The sequence below is a fragment of the Orcinus orca genome, chromosome 2 (genome assembly GCF_937001465.1).
Source record: "Orcinus orca chromosome 2, mOrcOrc1.1, whole genome shotgun sequence".
NCBI classification, from domain to species: domain Eukaryota; kingdom Metazoa; phylum Chordata; class Mammalia; order Artiodactyla; family Delphinidae; genus Orcinus; species Orcinus orca.
Genome location: NC_064560.1, coordinates 85,459,563 through 85,477,976, shown reverse-complemented (window position 1 = coordinate 85,477,976; position 18,414 = coordinate 85,459,563). Strand labels below are relative to the sequence as shown.

Below are 18,414 nucleotides of genomic sequence, written 5' to 3'. Positions count from 1 at the left end.
AACATTGTCCTCATTTTATACATGCAGTTACTAAGACTCAGAGCATTTCTGTGACTTGCCCAAAGTCACAGAACTAGTGGGTACCCAATCCAGGACCCAGGATTCCCAAATCAAAAGCTCTTTCCACCTCACTCTCCGCCTCGATCTTTACGTAGCTGTTGCCCTTGGAAGGGGATGTTGGCATCAGGGTCCTAACCCAGACTTGCAGAGAAGATCCAGTGACCAGTCTGAAGACCGCTCCTGGGACCTGCCTGCTCACACTTTCCCTTGTTTGGCTGTGGACCTTGGCCAAGGGCCCCAGAGGGCAGGAATTTGGGCGAAGTAGGTGGAGGTCCGGTATGAACCACAGGTGACCTGGGAGATGGTCTCCGCAGCCAGAGTGTTGGACTCGCAAAAATAACAATAACACTCACAGTGACAGTGGTCATGGGACGGCACCGGGAGTAAAAAGCAGCCCCCATTTGCTGCTGCGTCCCACACTGAGCTCACTCAGAGCTTGGGTCTCCAGGCACTCTGGCTCTAATAAAGCAGCCCTGGGAGGCAGGTTGCATTAGCCCCATGTGATAGCCAAGGAGGCCAAGGCCCAGGGCAGTGAAGGGACTTGACGAAGTTCACATGGATGGCCAGTGGGAGTGGAGCAGATGAAGATGACTGTCCCCATCTTGACAACCGGCCACTTGCTCTGGCAGAGGCCAAGCCTCCTTCCTTCCCAGCAGGATGCCTGTGGGAGAAGTCACGTGGTAGAGAAGGCCCTGAGAATCCTGGGTCTTATCTTCCATGCAGGGCCTCCTGCCTACGGCGTGGCCTGACCTACCTGCACCTGTTCCAAATGATGTCAGTCCCTTGAGGCTCAGAGCCTCAGAATTTTTGTTCAGTGAGAACATCCCCATGTCCCAGGGCTATAAACACAGCTGTCATCAGCGCTTAAAAGGAGGCTGGCCCGAGACCCCCAGCCAGACTGAAGCCGCAGGATTCTTTCCAGATGTTCCCCCATCACCTCTGCCAAGGGCCCGTGAGGTCTTCTCATGCCGAAACATTTATTCAAGCCCCCAAAGCCTGAGCTCTCCCCCAGGACTGCTGGAATCCTGGAGGAGCAGCCCGAAAGGACAATGCTTACCAAAAGAAGCAAGTATTAGTGGGGAGATTTCAGGAAATGAGGCAAGCCAGTGGGGGCCTTCCTGCTGTCCTCATTGCATTAGACATAGGCTGTCTGGTTTGCTTATTTCTGAGCGCGGACAAAGCCGCTGCTGACGGGGCTCCTCCTCCCTCCCAGGACACCATGAGAAACCAGGAGGCCTGGTGCCCCCTCCAGGCTCGGTCTGGCTTCGCTCTGCCCTTGCCTGGCCCCTACTGGCTTCAGGGTCACATGCCCCATGGTCTAGCATCTATCGAAGAGGGAGGGACCCACTGGCCAGGGAGCCAGGGTTCAGGTTCCAATTCAGCTCCTTCTGCCCTTGTGCTCTCCCCATATCTGTCTGTTCCCATCCCTACACACACAATGAGATTCCACCAGAAGGAATGGCCAGGGATGGCACGGTCAGTGCCTTCAAGTCCCAAGCCAGTTAAAAAACACTGAAGTCAGCCGGGTGTATGATGCCGTAGAGAGCTGAATCCACTGGCAAACCCGAGGGCACTGGCTCATTGAGAGCAGCCCCCAGGCACCCCTGCTGATTTCTGCCAAGGAGGGAGGAATGCAGGCTTGGGTTGCCGGTGCTCTCCATTTTTCAAGAGAAGCCAGAAATCCACATTGTTATGTGAAATCAACCACTTTTTACCGGCAGAACAAACACCTCTGCTCAGCTGGATCTGAGTCTCACCTCCCGTCTTCCCGTCCTGAACCCTCAGTCTGCTCAGACTCAACCTCCACAGCCAGCTTCGCGGACTGTCCTCCTTTCCCAGGGGCCAGATACTGCCCCACGGCCGCTCAGCATTTATACGAGTCTGAGAGGCATCCCCCTTCTTGAAGCCCCTTCTTTCTTTGCTTCCAGGACACTCCCATCCTGATTCCCCCTTCTCTCTCTGCCCATTCCTCTGTGGGGTCCTTTCTCCCTGTACCCTGTGAATGCCCATGTTCCCGCTCAGTCCTCGACTCTCCCCTGCATCTCTGCTCTCCTGGGAGATCTCGCTCACCCCAGGCTACCCACCCCAACCCCTATTCTGGAGGTTCCAGATGTCTAGATCCAGCTCAGGCCTTTCTCCTAAGCTCCAGCCCCTGGACCCACTGGTGAGTGTACACTCCACCCCAGACTCAGTCTTCCCCAAACTGGCCTTCTCGTCCATCCAGAAACCTGTGCGTTACAGAGAGCGATCATCGGGGGGAGCTGAGCTCAGAGATTGTTAAAGGATGAGCCTGCACAGTCAGTAGGCTGTACAGCCAGGACTCAGACCCACAACCCATGAGCCTGAGCGTTAATCCTGTCTGTCTGGCCCGGGAATGCTCCCAAGGCTGAGCGGTTTTCTCTCTGGGGAGGGCAGGCTGTGGCCTCCCCCTTCCCTGTTCCCACAAAGGTAGAGACAGAGGTGCGGCTCGCCCTGAGTGAGGGGAGGGAGTGGTGGTCCCCCATCAGCCCCTCTTCCTCCCCCGTCTCTCATTTTCTGACTTCCCAGGCAGCCCCAGGGCCTGTGGGGAGGGCCGTGTGCATGTTGTGTTCTGTGGATGTTCAAAGCAGGGCCTGGGGTGGGGGGTAGGGGGCGCAGACCATGACTACAGCTGCGGGCAATCAGGATGGTCAGTGTGTCCAGGAGGAACAGACCCAGGATCCAGCCACAGGGCCCCAGGCAGGGACATGGAGGCCAGGACCCAGGCTGGACCGAGGGTCTCAAGGGACCCCAGTCCCCACAGCTGGGCTCTGCTTTCCTCCGTCTGAGGACATGCGTTTGGACTAGAATTTGGAATCTGAACCTTCCTCCCAGCCCAAGAGCTGCTTCCAGGGCGGTACTGATGAGCTGCCAGCGTTTAAAGCAAGGTCCCAGCAGTCTGGACTGGGGGCTGGCCTAACAGAGCTGGAGAGGAGGGACTACCTCCGTCTCCACGTGGTTTTCCAAGGGTCTGTCACCCCTCCCTTCACTCAGCAAACACTTGCTGGGTCCCACTGTGCCCAGCCTGGGAGCTGGGAACAGCTACAGCAGTGACAAGGCAAATCCCTGTCCTCCAGGAGTTCACAGCCTAGTGGGAGGAGGGCAGTTGGTAGACACTACTCACATGTCCTATGCCCACAGTCTCCCAAGACAGAAGGCAGCTGAGCAGGTTCCAGGCCCCAGAACTTGGGTTCCAGGACCCCTCAGGGGGGCTGTCTCTTGGAAGGGGGCAGGAGGTAGGGCTCTGCGTCTCAAGTCATTCTTCTGAGGTTGGGAAGTTCACCTGTATCTCTGCCCACATTCCTCCTGCTCTAAAGCTGCATCCGTGAGAAAGGGGGTACTCAGAAGAGGGGATGTTCAGAGTGAACTATCAAGAAGAATTCCAAGTCATGGTGGATCTCACGGGCTTGTCCCACCCAGGGCTGTCCCTTGTCAAGGGGGCTGTCATTCCATCCCCTAGGGCTATGGTGTTGACTGACAGCTGACCCTCTCTCCTCCGCCTAAGGAGATGGCTCCCAGGTCCCCCCACCAAGCTAGGCCACAGGATAGGCCACAGCTAGATATTCCAAAGGCTGGCAGATGGCACAGGCAGGAGCCCCTTCTTGGCCCCGTACCATCTCCTGCCTCAAGAGAGAAAAAGGGCTCTCTGGAAAACAAGGAAGTTCTCCTCTGGAGAGGATAAAGGATGTGATAGTGCCTGACAGACTGGGGCTTGAGTCTGACTTTGGACCAGTCACAAAGCTCTGTGGGCTCTGGTTTTCCCCTGGACCATATGGAAAGGCTATCCCTGCCCTGCTGCCTTTCTGAGATGCCATGCCTCCGCATGTTGACCAGAAGGGGCTCCCCTGAGAACAGCAGGACTATTTCAGATGATGTGTGGGAGCGTTCTGGGTTTTACAGAAAGATTTTTCCCTTTGCCAGAGTGCTGCTCTCAGAGTTCCTTGGAATGTGCCGTTTCTGATTTCTAGAGCAGTCCCCACTCCCTGCAGGAAAGTGCAGGGGAGGAGCCACGCCCGTGTGGTTGCGAGATGGCTGGCCTCCGGTTTACACCCCCATCACACCTCAGTTCTCTAACTTGAGGCCCGCCTGTAGCGGTGTAGCACCATCAACAATCAGTGATGGTTCATTAGAGTCCAATTAATAAATGAAACCTAGGACGAGAGCCCATCACTTTGCTGAGAATAGCAGCCCCGCTCATGCCTTTAAGTGGCAGCCTCCCAAGAGCTCAAAACCCACAAGGACCAGATGCACTGGGGGCTGGGGAGAGGCAGTCATGGAGTGGGGAGTGCCATGGATGGGCTGCTGTCTGGTGAAGTGGGAGAGGCGAGAGAAGGGAGCTTCAGACCAGACACTCCCTGCCTCAGATCTCAGCTCCTCCTTCATGGAGCCTCAGGCCGCATCTTCTTGCCCAGCTATGCCCAGCTATCCTCTGGTCCTGTGACGGCCGGGGGTTTTCCCTCCTGCCTGTCTGGCCTCAGAGGATGACGCATTTGGGTGTGGAGAGAAGGGGCTGGAGAGGGAATGGGGTAAGGGAGGCCCACAAGCCTCGCTTTCCTCTCTCACTACTCCAACCCATGCTCCCAACCCACGGACCCTAGATGGGCCAGCCAGCCCCTCCCCAGAGCTGCCCATGAGCTCATGGCCCCTCTGAACCTCAGGCTCTATCCTCCGATTGGGAAGGTCCTCCTTTCCAACTATTCAAACCCTGCTTCCTCCAGGAAACATTCCTTCCCTGGTCCAGCCCAGGCAGGGTCAGCAACACAAGAATCCAGCCTTTGACCAGCCCGTTCAGATGACCATCTCTGCAGAGGCCAACTCTCCCATTTTGTCCCTGTTGCACAAGGCTGGGCCTCTGGGGGAGGAGGAGGTCATGGGGTTTTTCTGTGCCTTCCAGGGATAGAGGTAGGCCTGTGACCTGGGAGTCTGGGTGCCTCTTAGACTTCAGGAGGATGAGGGAGGCTGGCCTTCCTGGCTCAGAGACCTGCATGGAGGGTCCAGGTAGAACGGAATTGCCCTGCCTCCTCAGGACAGGATAAGGCCCAATCATGACACACCAGCATCTGGCCGGCAGGAATCTTTTTTTTTTTTTTAACATCTTTATTGGAGTATAATTGCTTTACAATGGTGTGTTAGTTTCTGCTGTATAACAAAGTGAATCAGCTATACATATACATACATCCCCATATCTCTTCCTTCTTGCATCTCCCTCCCTCCCACCCTCCCTATCCCACCCCACTAGGTGGTCACAAAGCACCGAGCTGATCTCCCTGTGCTAGGCCTGCAGGAATCTTAATCTGAACGTGTTCCCCCACCTCCCTCTAAGTTTCCCTGGGAGAGAGCAGCAGGGCTGTGGAGGACAGGTCAAAAGGTCACAAGACCTCTTGTTCTGCCACCCATCCACCTAAAGGTTCTGCCCTCCGTCATATCCTTCTCCATCTACCCAGCCACCTCTTTCCCCAGGGCTTCTGGGAATATCCCTCTGGTCTTTCAGGATTCAAGACCCTGCCCAGCCAGGACCCCAGCAGCAAGAACAGACCCAAATTGGGGTGCTCCCCTTTCCCATGATCTCCCAGGGGCTGCCCTGGTATTGGCACACAGGTGGCCTGCATCCTTCCAAAGCCCTGCCCAGGAGGAGGCCGGACCTTGACAGTTGTTCATGCTCTGATGCTTTGAGGAATATGGAAGACCAAGAGGACAGGCAGAGCAGGAGGTGGGCTTAGAGACCGTGGAGGCAGCTTGAGGGCTGGTAGACTGGGGACTGTGTACAGAAATTGGGTACAGTGTGGCACACAAACCTCTCTGGGGCATCCTGTGCGTGTGCATGTGTGTGTATGTCCGCACACATCCATGCATGCACATATGCGCTTGTAATGGGGGAGGGGAAAGAGAGGAGTGAGGGGAGACTTCCTGGACACAGGGACAGTGGCACACAGGTTCCACCCATGAGGTGTGTGCCCTAGGGGGCCTTCAGAGGACAGTGGAGGGTGGGGAGCACCTCAGGAGCCTGCCCTCTTTCTCCATCAACATCCCATGCGTTTCCAGTGCTCACCTCCACTCACAGCTGCAGCCCCTGGGAACCAGACAACATGTTCCCCTTAGTTCTGACCTCACAGAAGGAAAGCCCAGTCCTTCTCCCCTCCCACTCACAGCTGTGCTTGGGCCTGGCTGGAGTTTGTCAAATATACACACACCCCTCCAGTGCCCTGAGGGGTGGGCTGGGTTGAAGCGGGGGTCACATTTCCTGCACCTTTGGACCCAGGACTACCGCACTGTGCCTCTGAGCCCACCCCCGGTTCCATCCTGGGGTGGCTGCCCTGCTCCCATGGCTGGAATAAGTCTGAGCCTCAGGACAGCGGGCAGCACCTGGCAGCTCCTCCCGGGCCCCTGCTAGAGCGAGGCCAGGGCTTTAGGGACAGGGAGGGAGGAGCTCAGGCTTGCAGGCGGCTGTGTGGAGGCAGGTCCCAGAGAGGCCCCCTGGGCTCTGAGACTGCACTGGGAGACCCGAGCTCCATCAGAGGCCTGAGGGACCCTAGAACTCAGCTTCTCTTGTGCCAGCAGAGGGCACAGAATGGGGGCTGAGAGCAGGGTGTGAGCTGCTCCCCTTCTCCAATTCTGTGAGAAATCAGAGGCCCCTCTAGCTCTCGTTTCTAGAATAACATCAAGGCCCAGAGGAGTCAGCTGTGCCAAGAAAAGCCATTACTCTGACAGCCTCCCTCCACCTGCTAAAAGCTTCCTCTTTCCCCTGGGGCTTCACCCCTCCAGAGTTATTTCTTCTCTGCTCACCTAGCCCCCTCCGACCTCTGTGGTGTGTGTTGAGGGAAGGGCTTGCTTAACTCTTTCTATGCCTGAGCGAAGTCAGCACCAGCAGACTCCCTTAGCCTTGTCCATTGCCCTTCCCTGTCTCTTTCCACCTGGAATTCCTCCTGCCAGATGCCCAGGGGAGGGGACAAGGGGCTGAAGACATCAGGAGAGTGGAAGACAGGCTGGCAAGTTGGGGTCATGGGCTCCAACCTGAACTGTGTCACTGCACTGCTGTGACTTAAGTCCATCGCTCACCCCCGATTCTGTCCTCTCCTTGCACTGAGAAGCCCCCAGGGATGCAAATACCACGCGCCCTGCAGGAGCAAGCTTGCTGTTAGGGTGTGGAAAGTCTGACATCCTCCTCACATGCATCATTGCAAGCGTCTCCACTTAGTGCTTCTGCCGTTCCACTGCTCTCCGCCCTCTGTCCTCTGTGGAGACCAGTTCCTGCTTCCCAGAGGAAGGGAGTCATGGAGAAAGAACAGAGCAGGTGGAATGGGGGCTGGCGGGAGGCTGCTGAGAGCTCTGAGGCCTCTGACATTGGGGGCGGCTGGCAGAGGGGGAACCAGAGCAGAGTGGCAGGTGGAGGGGTCCAGGTCACACCCCTCAGTTAGCAGAGGTCACGGAGCCGGGAGGAAGGGGTCTGAAGAGCGTCGGCAGGCTGGGCTCCACCACCCGCCAGCCTCACTGCCTTGTTCTCTCCAGCCTGGCAGCCTCCCGCACAGCCCTGGGCCAGAGGGACCCGCTTTGCAGGTGTGGGGAGGTGATGGCTGTGTCTGGGTGGGCACCGAGTCTGGTGGGCTCCATCGCTCCAGCTCTCTGGGCAACACACCCCTTGTCACCTCAGCCCTCCCGCAGTGCATCCCTTTCCCCTTCACGCTGCCCTCAGGTGGCTTTGGACACACCCAGGTTGTTTTTGTTTGTTTTTTGCGGTACGAGGGCCTCTCCCGTTGCGGAGCACAGGCTCCGGACGCACAGGCTCAGCGGCCATGGCTCACGGGCCCAGCCGTCCCACGGCATGTGTGATCTTCCCGGACCAGGGCACGAACCCGTGTCCCCTGCATCGGCAGGCGGACTCTCAACCACTGCGCCACCAGGGAAGCCCTGCCCAGGTTGTTTTGTATCACAAATGAGGGAATAACATGAATGGGGGTCTTCTGTGTGCCAGAGCTTAACATGCTTTCTCCCCAGTCCTTATAACCAACCCTCGGAGGGAGGTACTACTTACAGAAGAGGAAACTGAGGCTCAGAGAGAGGAGGGGACCTGGCCGGAAGAGAACTGTGGGCTGGAAACCAGTCAGTGTGATTCCAAAGCCTGTACTCTTTCTGGGTATTCTTTGCTGTGACTTACCTTGGTCACAGCAGCCAGAGACCCCCAGTTGCAGACCCAGAGTTGGGGATCAAGATAGGGAGACGCCAGACCTGGGGCAATTAAAATCATTATTATTATTACTACTACTACTATTATTATTATTAACACTCTCATGGTATCTAACAATGTCTCAGGTACTTCACACATATTAATTCACTTCATGCCCACAACAACCCTGCATTACCGTCCCCATTTCACAGATGAAGGAGGTAAATCACAGCAAGGTTATGAACCTCGCCCAAAGTCACACAGCTACTTACGAGTTAGAGCTGGGATTTGGAACCCAAGCGGTCTAACTCCAGGGACCCTGTTGTCATCATCACCATGTCACACTGCCTCTCAGCAGAGGGGAATCCTTAGCTGACCCCTGGAGCTTGAATACAGGACCCCCACAAGAATGGGTGTCCACAGGAGTAGGGCTGTAATGGTTAGAAGGAAAGATCCAGGCCACTCAAGTCAAGAGGAGAGAAGGAGCAGTGAGGGCCAGGGGGTCCCAGAGGGTTTCCTGGAAGAGAGGAACAAGCTGGGCTGGGAAGGATCAAGGTTGGGGCTGCTAACACATGGGACACATTGGGTCTGAGCTTCTGGGCCGGTTCGCCTGCCCCACGTTCTCTTTAGGGGCATCTGGGGGTGGGGGCCAAGGGCTGGTATGGACGCCATTTCTGCTGCCCACCCTGGAGTACCATTTGTCCACAATGCTTCTCCCTCGCGAGTGTGTGGTGCGGCTCCCCCTGCCAAGGCTCTCTGAGACGAGTCCTCACCCATGATTGCTGCAGTTAACGTAGCAGCACCGCTTACAGCCCTGATATAACAACCTCCTCAACAGAAGAAACATGAACTCTCTCACCGAACTGTTCGATGGCTCAGGATCTCGGGGACACATCCCAGACCCCTGGGGGATGTGCTAGGATGCAGAAGGCCCAAGCTCCCACCTCACCTGGGACAGCCTCACCCTGCAGGGCCTTGAAGGCTTGCAGGCCTGAAACCCCTCACCAGCCCCTGCCCTGCCCCGTGCCCAGCTCCACGTGCCCTGCCCGGGACCCTGCACGCAGGGCCGCAGAAGGCTGCTGCAGAAGACAGTGGCGCGTGTGTACCCCATTGAAAAGTTTCAGAGCCGGGTAGCTGGGCCAGAAGCTTGGGGAGATGAAAGTTAAAGGAGAGGTCAACCAGGTGGGCACTGCACAGCTGCCCTGCCCAGAGACCTCCTCCCACCAAACAGAACCTCGAGAAGAGAATCAACATGGGAGTCTGTGCACTCAGGCTGGGAAGCCCTGACCTGGCCGGGGGCGGGAAGTCAGACAGGCTAGGCGTCTCCCTCCTCTTCCACCCCCACCCTCATCCTCTGGTGCCTTGGTCACCCGGGCAGGCAGGGCAGCCGAGGAGAGAGGCCTGGCGTTCCCTGGGCCTGGGATGACATGAGTGTCTCTGCCTGACAGGGAGCAATTCATGCCCCGTCCACTCTTTGCTCAGAATTATGGACAGTGAAGTGTGAGGGGGGGGAGCAACAGGCAGGGCACCCTCCCTCTGACTCAGCCTGCCCCACCCCTCCCCAGGAAAACCACATGTGAGGCAGCGAAGAACCAGAGTTCCAAGGCAGTCACATCTGTGCCCTCGGAGCCCAGCAAAGCCCCCATCTGGGGGGGACACAGTCAAAGGGGAGATCCAAGCTGAGGATGCGGGGCGTGAAGGTGAGGCGGTGAGGGGGCAGGCGGGGCTTAGGAGGGGTGCAGGGCAGAACCAGCCTCCCTCTCAACGCAGCTGGAAGCCACCTGAATGTCTCCTTGGGCTCAGTTAAAAGCACTTTAAAGGAAAAAAATCATAATGCTGTCACGCCTCATCTCCCCAGCCTGCTCGAAAAATGAGTTGTTCCACATAAATGAATTTTCCAGACAATGAAAGCTTATCTATTTTACGACCCTTGTTATTATTTTCATGGTTGTTATTACCACCGTCTCCCACTGAAATGGCACATTACAGCTTCCTGGCACATCCCCATGCGTTGCTCGTTGGATCTCCCCTCCCAAGAGGAGCAATGCTGCTCCCATTGCTTAGATGAGAACACTGAGGTTCAGGGAACTTATATCACAGGCTCAACTCAAGTAATCAGTAAGTGGGGGGAACCTAGGATCAGCATTCCATGCTCTCAGTATAGCTCCTGAGCTCTAGCTGCTTCCCTAGAATGGCTTCATATCCTGTCTAGTCCTCCCCGGGAACTGCCCACTGTCAGACAGTAGTGCGTCTGTGCTTCCAAAGTCGGGGGCTGCTGTCATAGAAACTGTCTAATAGTTCTCACTCCGCCACCCCCAGAAGGCTTTCCAGTCCCTGTGTTTTGGCAAATGCTGACACTGCAGGCAATTTAAGGTACCAGTGTACACACATAAGTGTGCACACTTGTGTTTTCCACACTGGGGGCCCACCTGATTTCCACTCTCAGGTGAGAACTCAAGCCAGGCACACAGGAATATTGGCTGGCTGATGACAGGACAGCTGTGGGTACCGGCATCAGGCACTGTCAGCACAGACTCGCAGGTGCCCGTGATGTCTCTGGTCATATCTAGTCAGAAGAGCCCCAGGCTCCCGTCTTGCAAGTGACACACCTCAGATGACATGCTTTACCTCTGCCCTTGAAAATCTTGCCAGGGACTTAGAGCTCCCTGTCTACCTCACAAAGAGCAGAAAGCCAGCTGTTAAAGACGGTGGAAAAGGAGAGAGAAAAGGGGTGAAGAGGAGTGCCAGGAAAAGGGGAAGAAGCTAGTTCTAGGTCAAGCCCCAGAATTTTCTTCTGCCTGTAAAGGGATAGATGGAGCTGTTGAGAAAATGTGGAAAAGGAGGAGAAATTGACCTAGGATCTCATGCAAATGCTCGTGTGTGCCTGTGTGTGAATGCCTGCATGCTGGTTCATGTGCGTGCGTGAACATTGTGTGAGTGTGTGAGTATGTGCTTGTGACTATGCCTGCAGGCATGCATGTCTGTGTGTCTTGTATGTGTGTGCGTGCATTCACATGTCTGGCTGCAACAGTGTGTTACGTGTGCACCTAGATTTACGTGGGAGCTGATATGTACCTGTTGGTACCTAAGTGTGTGTAGTTTGTGTGTGTGTATACATCTATGTGGCTGACAGGAAGTTAGGGGTTGTGATGAGTGGACCAGGGCTGTGATCCTGTCCTGGGCTCTACACATCTGGGGTGATTACGGGAAAGGGCGTGATGAGTCAGTGGCCTTGGGGCCCATCTGTGTAGCAGAGAGGGAAGCAGGACTCACTGCAGGGAGGACAGGAGGGTGGGGAGGCCTCATGGGCAAGCAGAGAATATTGGCAGCAGGCTCTTTGCAGACTGAAGTAGCTGGATGCTTGTTAGAACCTGGTTGGAACCGGTTGCTGTGGTGATATCTGCGGTGGAGGGTGGGGGAGATGGGGTCCAGACCAAGAGGTGGCGGAAAGGCAGGAGGTAGCTCGAGGATGTGTTAATGAAAAGCAAAGGGGAGTTGCAGACGCTGTGTCAGGGCTAAAGCAGACTGGCAGCAAAAATGGCTTGTTGGCCACACAAAGGGAGCTGTAGGAGGCCAGAGGGGCACAATGCCCAGAGGAGAAACTGATGAAGCGTGTTTGTAGCACGGAGACAGGAACAGGGAGGAATGGCTGTCCATTCCCTCCAATTACAGCTCATCTGTGTGGCTGGCCACACAGAGCTGCAGAGACTAGGGGCAGGGGGAAAAATGCAGGGAACTCACCCCTTGTTCGGCCTCAGCAAATTCCAACTGTATTTGGGGACTCAGGGCCCGTGGGTAGTGGCCATGAGAGGCTGCAGCCTCCACAGCTACTGTTGTGTCTTTGGCTAGGAGCACGGGAATCCCCCAGCTGAGTTTTTTCAATCTGCTCAGGGCTGGGTAAGCGTATGGAGCACTACAGATGGTTAATGAGCAGGAAAATGGTGACAGCTACGAGGAGCATTTGCTTAGAATTTCATAGGTTGGAAAACATATTCCCCTCCCTACAGCAATTATTAGGAGAGGGACAGAGTTTTCCTTCTTTAAAGTATTAACCTTTTGCAGAGCAGGAACATGAAGCTCAGAGAGGTTAAATGACTGGCTACAGGTCACAAAGCAAGTTGGTGTGTTAGTACTAGAAACCAGGTCTGCTGACTTCACACCTCTTGCCTTACTCTGTTTTTTTTTTTTTTTTTTTAATATATCGCTTACTTTGCTCATGTTTCTATTTTATTTTATTTTATTATTTTTTGGCCACCCGGCGTATGTGATCTTATTTCCCCGACCAGGGATCAAACCTGCGCCCTCTGCAGCGGAAGTGCAGAGTCTTAACCACTGGACCACCAGGGAAGTCCCTTACTCTAGTTTCTTCAAGACAGCCTCAAGTCCTTTTGGTGACCATTTTCCCCTCTTTCCTCTGAACATGAATCCCACATGGTCTGCCCTTGAGGGACTTTGGCAAGTGTCTTTCCCTCTCTGTGCATCCCGGGTAGCTGTGGGGAGGAAGAAGAAAGGAAGAGTAATCAGCAAAGCTGTCAACTTCCTCCTCCACCCCCTCATCCAAATGACCCACCCAGCTCCAAGTGACCCAGTAGCACTGTGCTCCCAGGGAGCCTGCAGAGAGGCAGCTGTCCCTGGTGCTGAAACGTCCTTGTCTCAAGAAGAGAGGCAGAGGGCAAGGAGCTACCCAAGAGTCTCCTTCGGGTACGCCCATCCACCCCGCTCCTCTGTTTCCCATTCTTCTTAGATCTCTCTTTTATCTCGCTCCCTCCTCCATCCACCTCTTCATTCCCTCCTTCCCCATCTCCTGTTCTTCCTTAAATCATAGACTTCCAGAGTGGGAAGATGATTCCAAGGTCACTAAATCCAGCCTCTCACATCAGCCATTTACTAGCTGTGTGATGTTGATCAAGTTGTATAACCTCTCTGAGCTCCAGTGTCCACATTTGGAAAACAGAAATGGCGATTCCTACTTGAGGGACTGCGGAAATTTGTTGGAATAATGGCTCAGGCGTGCCCGTCCCCATGCCTGGCAATCAGTAGGTGCTCACTAAGTAAGACCACCATGATTATTTCCAGGTCATTTGTATTTTTCTCAGACTTCCTCCTGAAGTTCATGCATTTGATGACAAAATGTGGTCTCTTTGGAAGGAGTTTCCTAAATGGTGCATCATTCTTAGTGTTTAGACCAGTTTTCATTTACTTGGAGTAGACTTTTATTGATATTTGCATTGAAAGATTCCTTGAACAGATCACTTTTCCTTACTGAGCCTCAGTTTCCCCCTCTATATCATATGGGAGATAAGCCCTCCCCTTCCTGCCTGAGGAGTTAGCGAGAGTGTCTGTGACCAGAGGAAGGGGGCCTTGTTCCTGGGAAGGGGTCCTATTCCTGCTTATGTGTGTCTGCACATGTGTCTGTTGCTAAGGGGACTGGGGTCAGTTCTGTGTGTGTTCATCTCTGGGCTGGGAGTTTCTGGAACAGGAGAGAATTGCATCTTTCAGTCCTAAGAGCACCTAGCAAGGAACCTTGCCCCGTGCAGGGGCTCAAACAGTGCTTGTGAAGTTGTGTGCATCTGTGTGTTCCACACATGTGCATGCATGTTGGTTCTTCAGTGTGGGCCCTGCTCCCTTGTTCACCTCTCAACTGTCTCACCTGGGACAGGGGTCAGCTAAGCCTTGCCATGACCCTGTGTTCATCTTTTCTCTCTCCAGATGTGATCCTCAAGGTGGTGGACAATAAAAAGAAAGAGGAGCTGTTGCCCTAGCAAATCCCCATCAAGTACTTGTGTGTCTTCCACCCCTACCACTTTGAGCTAGTGAAAGTGAGTCAGAGCCCTGGGCTCTGAGCCCATCTAGGCCTGGGACAAGTAGGGGGAGAGTGGGTGGGAACCACCTTGATGCCCCTAGCTATTCCTAGAGCAACCCTGGGCATCCCATGCCCACCCAGATGTATGACAATTCTTGGCCCATGTGGGGCTCAGGAAAAATAGCTCCTGGAAGATAGACAGGAATGATTTCCATAAGAATTTGGAATTCTTCAAGTTCATCTCCATAAAACAGTCCAATAAGCATAGAACATCTACCACATTAAATGAATACACCAATTAAAGCTGTATTCTCACTTTGTACATGTTTAAAGGATGGAAATGTACCTAAAAATCAAAGAAATACAGTGTTTACAAAGCACCTACTAAGTTCCAGGTTCTGGGCTAGACACCACACACACCAACTCTAAACCTCAACGTGAATCACATTTTGCATACATAGAACTGGGACCCAGAGAGCAGAATCCTCTCATCCTGGGTTACAAAGCAAGTGAATAGCAGAGTCAAGTGTGAGCCTAGGTCACATTGTCTCCCAAGCCAGTTCTTTCTGTGCTGTCTCCTCACACTGCATTGACAGGAAGAAGGCCCAGGAGAGTTGGGGTGTGTGGGAAATAAAGTGTTCCCTGGAATGCACCCCTCTAGTGGGCAATAGGGCATGAGCCTGGAGTGGGGAGCCTCAGGGCCCCTTTGTCCATGGCCTAAACCTCCCAGGCCAGCCCCCCTGCCCAACCCCTCTCCCCAGTGCTGATTGATAGAAGGGAGAATTCACTCTTTCATTGCTCAAGTACTTTATTAAGCGCCTATTGTATACTAGGCACTGGCAAGAGATGGGCAGAAGCATCACTTTTCCCTCTCTCCATGTGCATTCCAGACCACTCTGGTTGTTTAGAGTAAAGAACAATGTGAAGTTAGCCTGGGTTCCTAAGTCAGGTCTGCCGCTTGCTAACTGTATATCCCCAAACCCCAGGCCTCAATTCCTCATCAGCAAAATTGAGATAATATCCCTCTTAGCATGGCCATTTGGAGGGTCAAGTGCAATGATGGGCATAAAGCACCTAGCAAGGGACCTGGCACATAGTAAATGCTCAGTTCAGATTAGTTCCCCTCCTCCCTCCCTCCTCTAGGCCCTGGCACTGACTTTCTTTCCAAGCAACTCTTCAACCATGGCCCCAGGGGGTCTTTACCTTCTCTAGACTTTAAGAAGAACCCCAAGCCCAGGGCCTCAGGATGAGGAAGCAAAGACCCAGAGTTGAGTGACTCACCTGGGACTCAGCACTTCGGCTGTAATTCTGGGAGCATCACCCAGACTTCTTGGTTCTCTGTCCACTTACAACCCAGACCTTGTTATCACATCTTTACAAAGAGAGCAGGCAGGCAGTGGTCCTTGTGAGGGCGATGAGATATTCAAATAGAAAAGGGAAGATTTATTATATTGATCTCCTTGGAAGGGCTCGCGGGGACCATGAACTTTAATTATCAGCTCGGAGCCCCAGTGGAGCAATGCCAAGTGATTGTCTATAGAGGGCTGGATTTATGGCAAGGGTCTGCCCCTTAGTCACTCTCCTCCTTGTGTGTCTTCTTCCCCCACCCTGTCCCCAGCCCACTGAGTCTGGGAAAGCCAATGAAGCCACCGCCAAGACCCAACTTTATGCAACGGTCGTTCGGAAGGGCAGCTTCATCCCCCACTACATGGGCCACAACCACACAGCTCTGGAGGTGCTGGGACCGGGACCCTCAGGGGTGGGATGGGGTGGGAATCGGCCAAGCTTTGAGCAGGCCCCAGGCTCTGCCCTTGGCCACCTCTGGCTGGTCTGATGGTGTGGGACGGGGTGTCTGAGGAAGAAATCAAGAAAGAAAAAAGCAACTGGGTTCTTCAAAAATAGCCTAAGTAGTTAGTAGAGAACCTGCCCTGGGATGGCAGGGATGATGGGGATAAAGACGATGATGATGTTGCCTAATCTTTTCCAGCACTTTCCAGGCATATGACCCTGCCCTAACCTTGCCTTCCCTTGCTGTGCTCCTTCACACCCTGCAGGGAGTGCCATAGGGAGGACAGGAGGCTCCTAAAGTCTATGTCTCCCTGACTCTCATGTGGGGAAGTAAAGCACCCCACCTTGGCCCACATTTTCTGGTGTTTTCTCTCTTATTCGCTCCCTTCTGGAGTAGTGACTCCTGACCTAGGATCTACACCCCCTAAGTGAAAATTTTAGGGGCCTCCCCACTCTTCCTTGAGTCCTGTTTCTGTTTGGCTAGTCTTCCAATTAGGTCTTCATTCATTCATTCAACCACTATTTTTGGAGCCTCTTCCATTAACCAAGCCGGGGTTGGGCCCAGCTTAAGCCCAGCTTCCATACATGCTCTCCACCCACCATTACCTTCTATCCCTAGATCTTTCAGTAGCCCCAGGAGGACTGGAGATGCTCCAGGAAGATGTGGTCCTGGGACATAGGCCTTCTCCTTTTCCCTCAGCCTTCACATTGCCCAGGATGAGAGATTCAAATCCAGTCATGACCTGAGTATGATCAGGGTGGGAGCCAAGGGGGCTTAAGCTCTGGGCTTCCCCTGCCCCAGCAGGGCTGATCTGATCTGCCCCATATCACTGTAAGCCCGGCAGGGCACTAGCCCCATTTCACAGCTGGGTACACTGAGACCCAAGGAGAGTCTGGTATGGGAGCCCAGAGCTCCTGACCCACATCTCTGCTTCCCCTCAGTCATCCTTGGATGCCAGCATTTGTCAGACCACACCTCTGAGATCCAGGCTGAACCTTGGCCTGCAGGGCGCCTCCCTGTGGATCTGCCTCAGCCCCACACCAGCCCTCTGACTTGTTCCACAGAGTCTGGGCCCCTCTGCCCTCCAGCACCCCGCCCACTCCCCTGCCCCAGCACAGATGTCCTCCTTGTCTGCTCCTGACGGCAGACCAGGGAGCACAGTGGAAGAAGAAATTGCGTGGGCAGCTGTCTCATTCACACCTGACCATTCATCACAGAACAGTTGTAAATTAGCACCCTGCACACACACCTCAGGCCCACCTCTCAGCCCTTACACCTGTTGGAGTCCCGGTGAGCAATAGACAGTCTAACAGGTTCCAGTGAAATCCCTCAGGCCCAGACCTCATCCCCATCCGAAGTCTGAAGTGCCACCATCAGAGATTCAGTCCTTTGAATTTGGTAAAGGGATTCAGTCTCCAGAGGCCCCAGTGAGACCTGAAAAGTTCTCATCACTATTTCAAGCCCTTATCAGTCCACACCTGTGTGGAGTGAGCTGACGATCAGCTGAGATGGGTCCTGGCAGAGGGGCTTAGGAGAGGGTGCTAGGGGAGTAGGGGAAAAGGAGAAAAAGGAAAAGATCAGAACAAGCCCCTACTCCCAGCCTCTCTCCTCCCATTGAGGACAGAGCTAGAAGGACCAGGGAAGGTATGGTCCAACCTGGCAGGGGCCTCTTCCCATCCTGAGGTGTTCCTGAGACGTGGCGCCTTAGCCAAGTCCAGAGTCCCTTCCTCTTCCTGCTTTTCTTCCCATCAGCACCGTGTAATCAGTATCACCACCCATCCTCCAAGACCAGCTCAACCCCAGCGCCTCCTTGAGGCCACTGCCTGTCTCCTGTTCCTCGCCCTCCCAGGACCCTTGTTCTCTCTCTCTCTCACACTCATAAGCACAGTCAACCTCTCTCGCGCCTGTTCTCCCCTTTTCTCCTTCATTAATGTCACTCATTTATCCCACAAGCACATATTGAGCTTCTACTCTCTGTCAGATACTTTTGCTAAAAGCTGGGAATACAGCAGTGCATAAGATAGATACGGTCCCTGCCCCTGCAAAGCCAGGGTTCTCGTCAAATGGACAGAAAATAAACAAGAAAGAAATTAGAATAACACAAATGATGCTGATGCTATGAAGAGGCAATCTAGGGGCTGAGAGAGTGGGGGTGGCTTCTTTAGTAAGCGTGGTCACGGAAGGCCTCTCCGAGGTGGTGATATTTAAGCTCTAAAAGAAGAGGAGGAGCAAGCCACTGAGTTGGTGGGGGTGGAGGTGGGGAGTCTAGGCAGAGGCATCAGCACAAGCAAAGGCCCTGAAGCAGAAACAAGTGGGGCATGCTGGAGGGGTGAGGCAAAAGAGGTTGGGGGGCTGCAGGAGATGTGGGCTGAGCGGCAGACAGGCCAACCCGTACAGGCCTTGGCTATCATGGTTAGAATTATGGAATCCATTCTAAGGGCAGTGGGGTTGGGGCAGGGGGATAAGATGATCCAATTCATTTTTAAGAAGGCAGCTTTCGGCACCGGGTACCAGATTGCCTGGGAAAGGGAATGGGTTGGGCGCAGGAGTGGAAGCAGAGGCCAACGAGGGGTCAGACGAGTA

The 18,414-nt window shown here is 54.2% G+C and overlaps 1 protein-coding gene across 1 annotated transcript in view; it reads left to right on the top strand.

The window, feature by feature from the left end:
• CCDC33 (coiled-coil domain containing 33) overlaps positions 1–18,414 on the top strand; it is a 116,601-nt gene that overhangs the window by 29,647 nt on the left and 68,540 nt on the right. Inside the window, 4 exon segments of the mRNA XM_033440158.2 lie at positions 9,805–9,889; positions 9,891–9,939; positions 13,949–14,058; positions 15,661–15,777. Of these exon segments, the coding sequence (XP_033296049.1) occupies positions 9,805–9,889; positions 9,891–9,939; positions 13,949–14,058; positions 15,661–15,777 (361 nt within the window).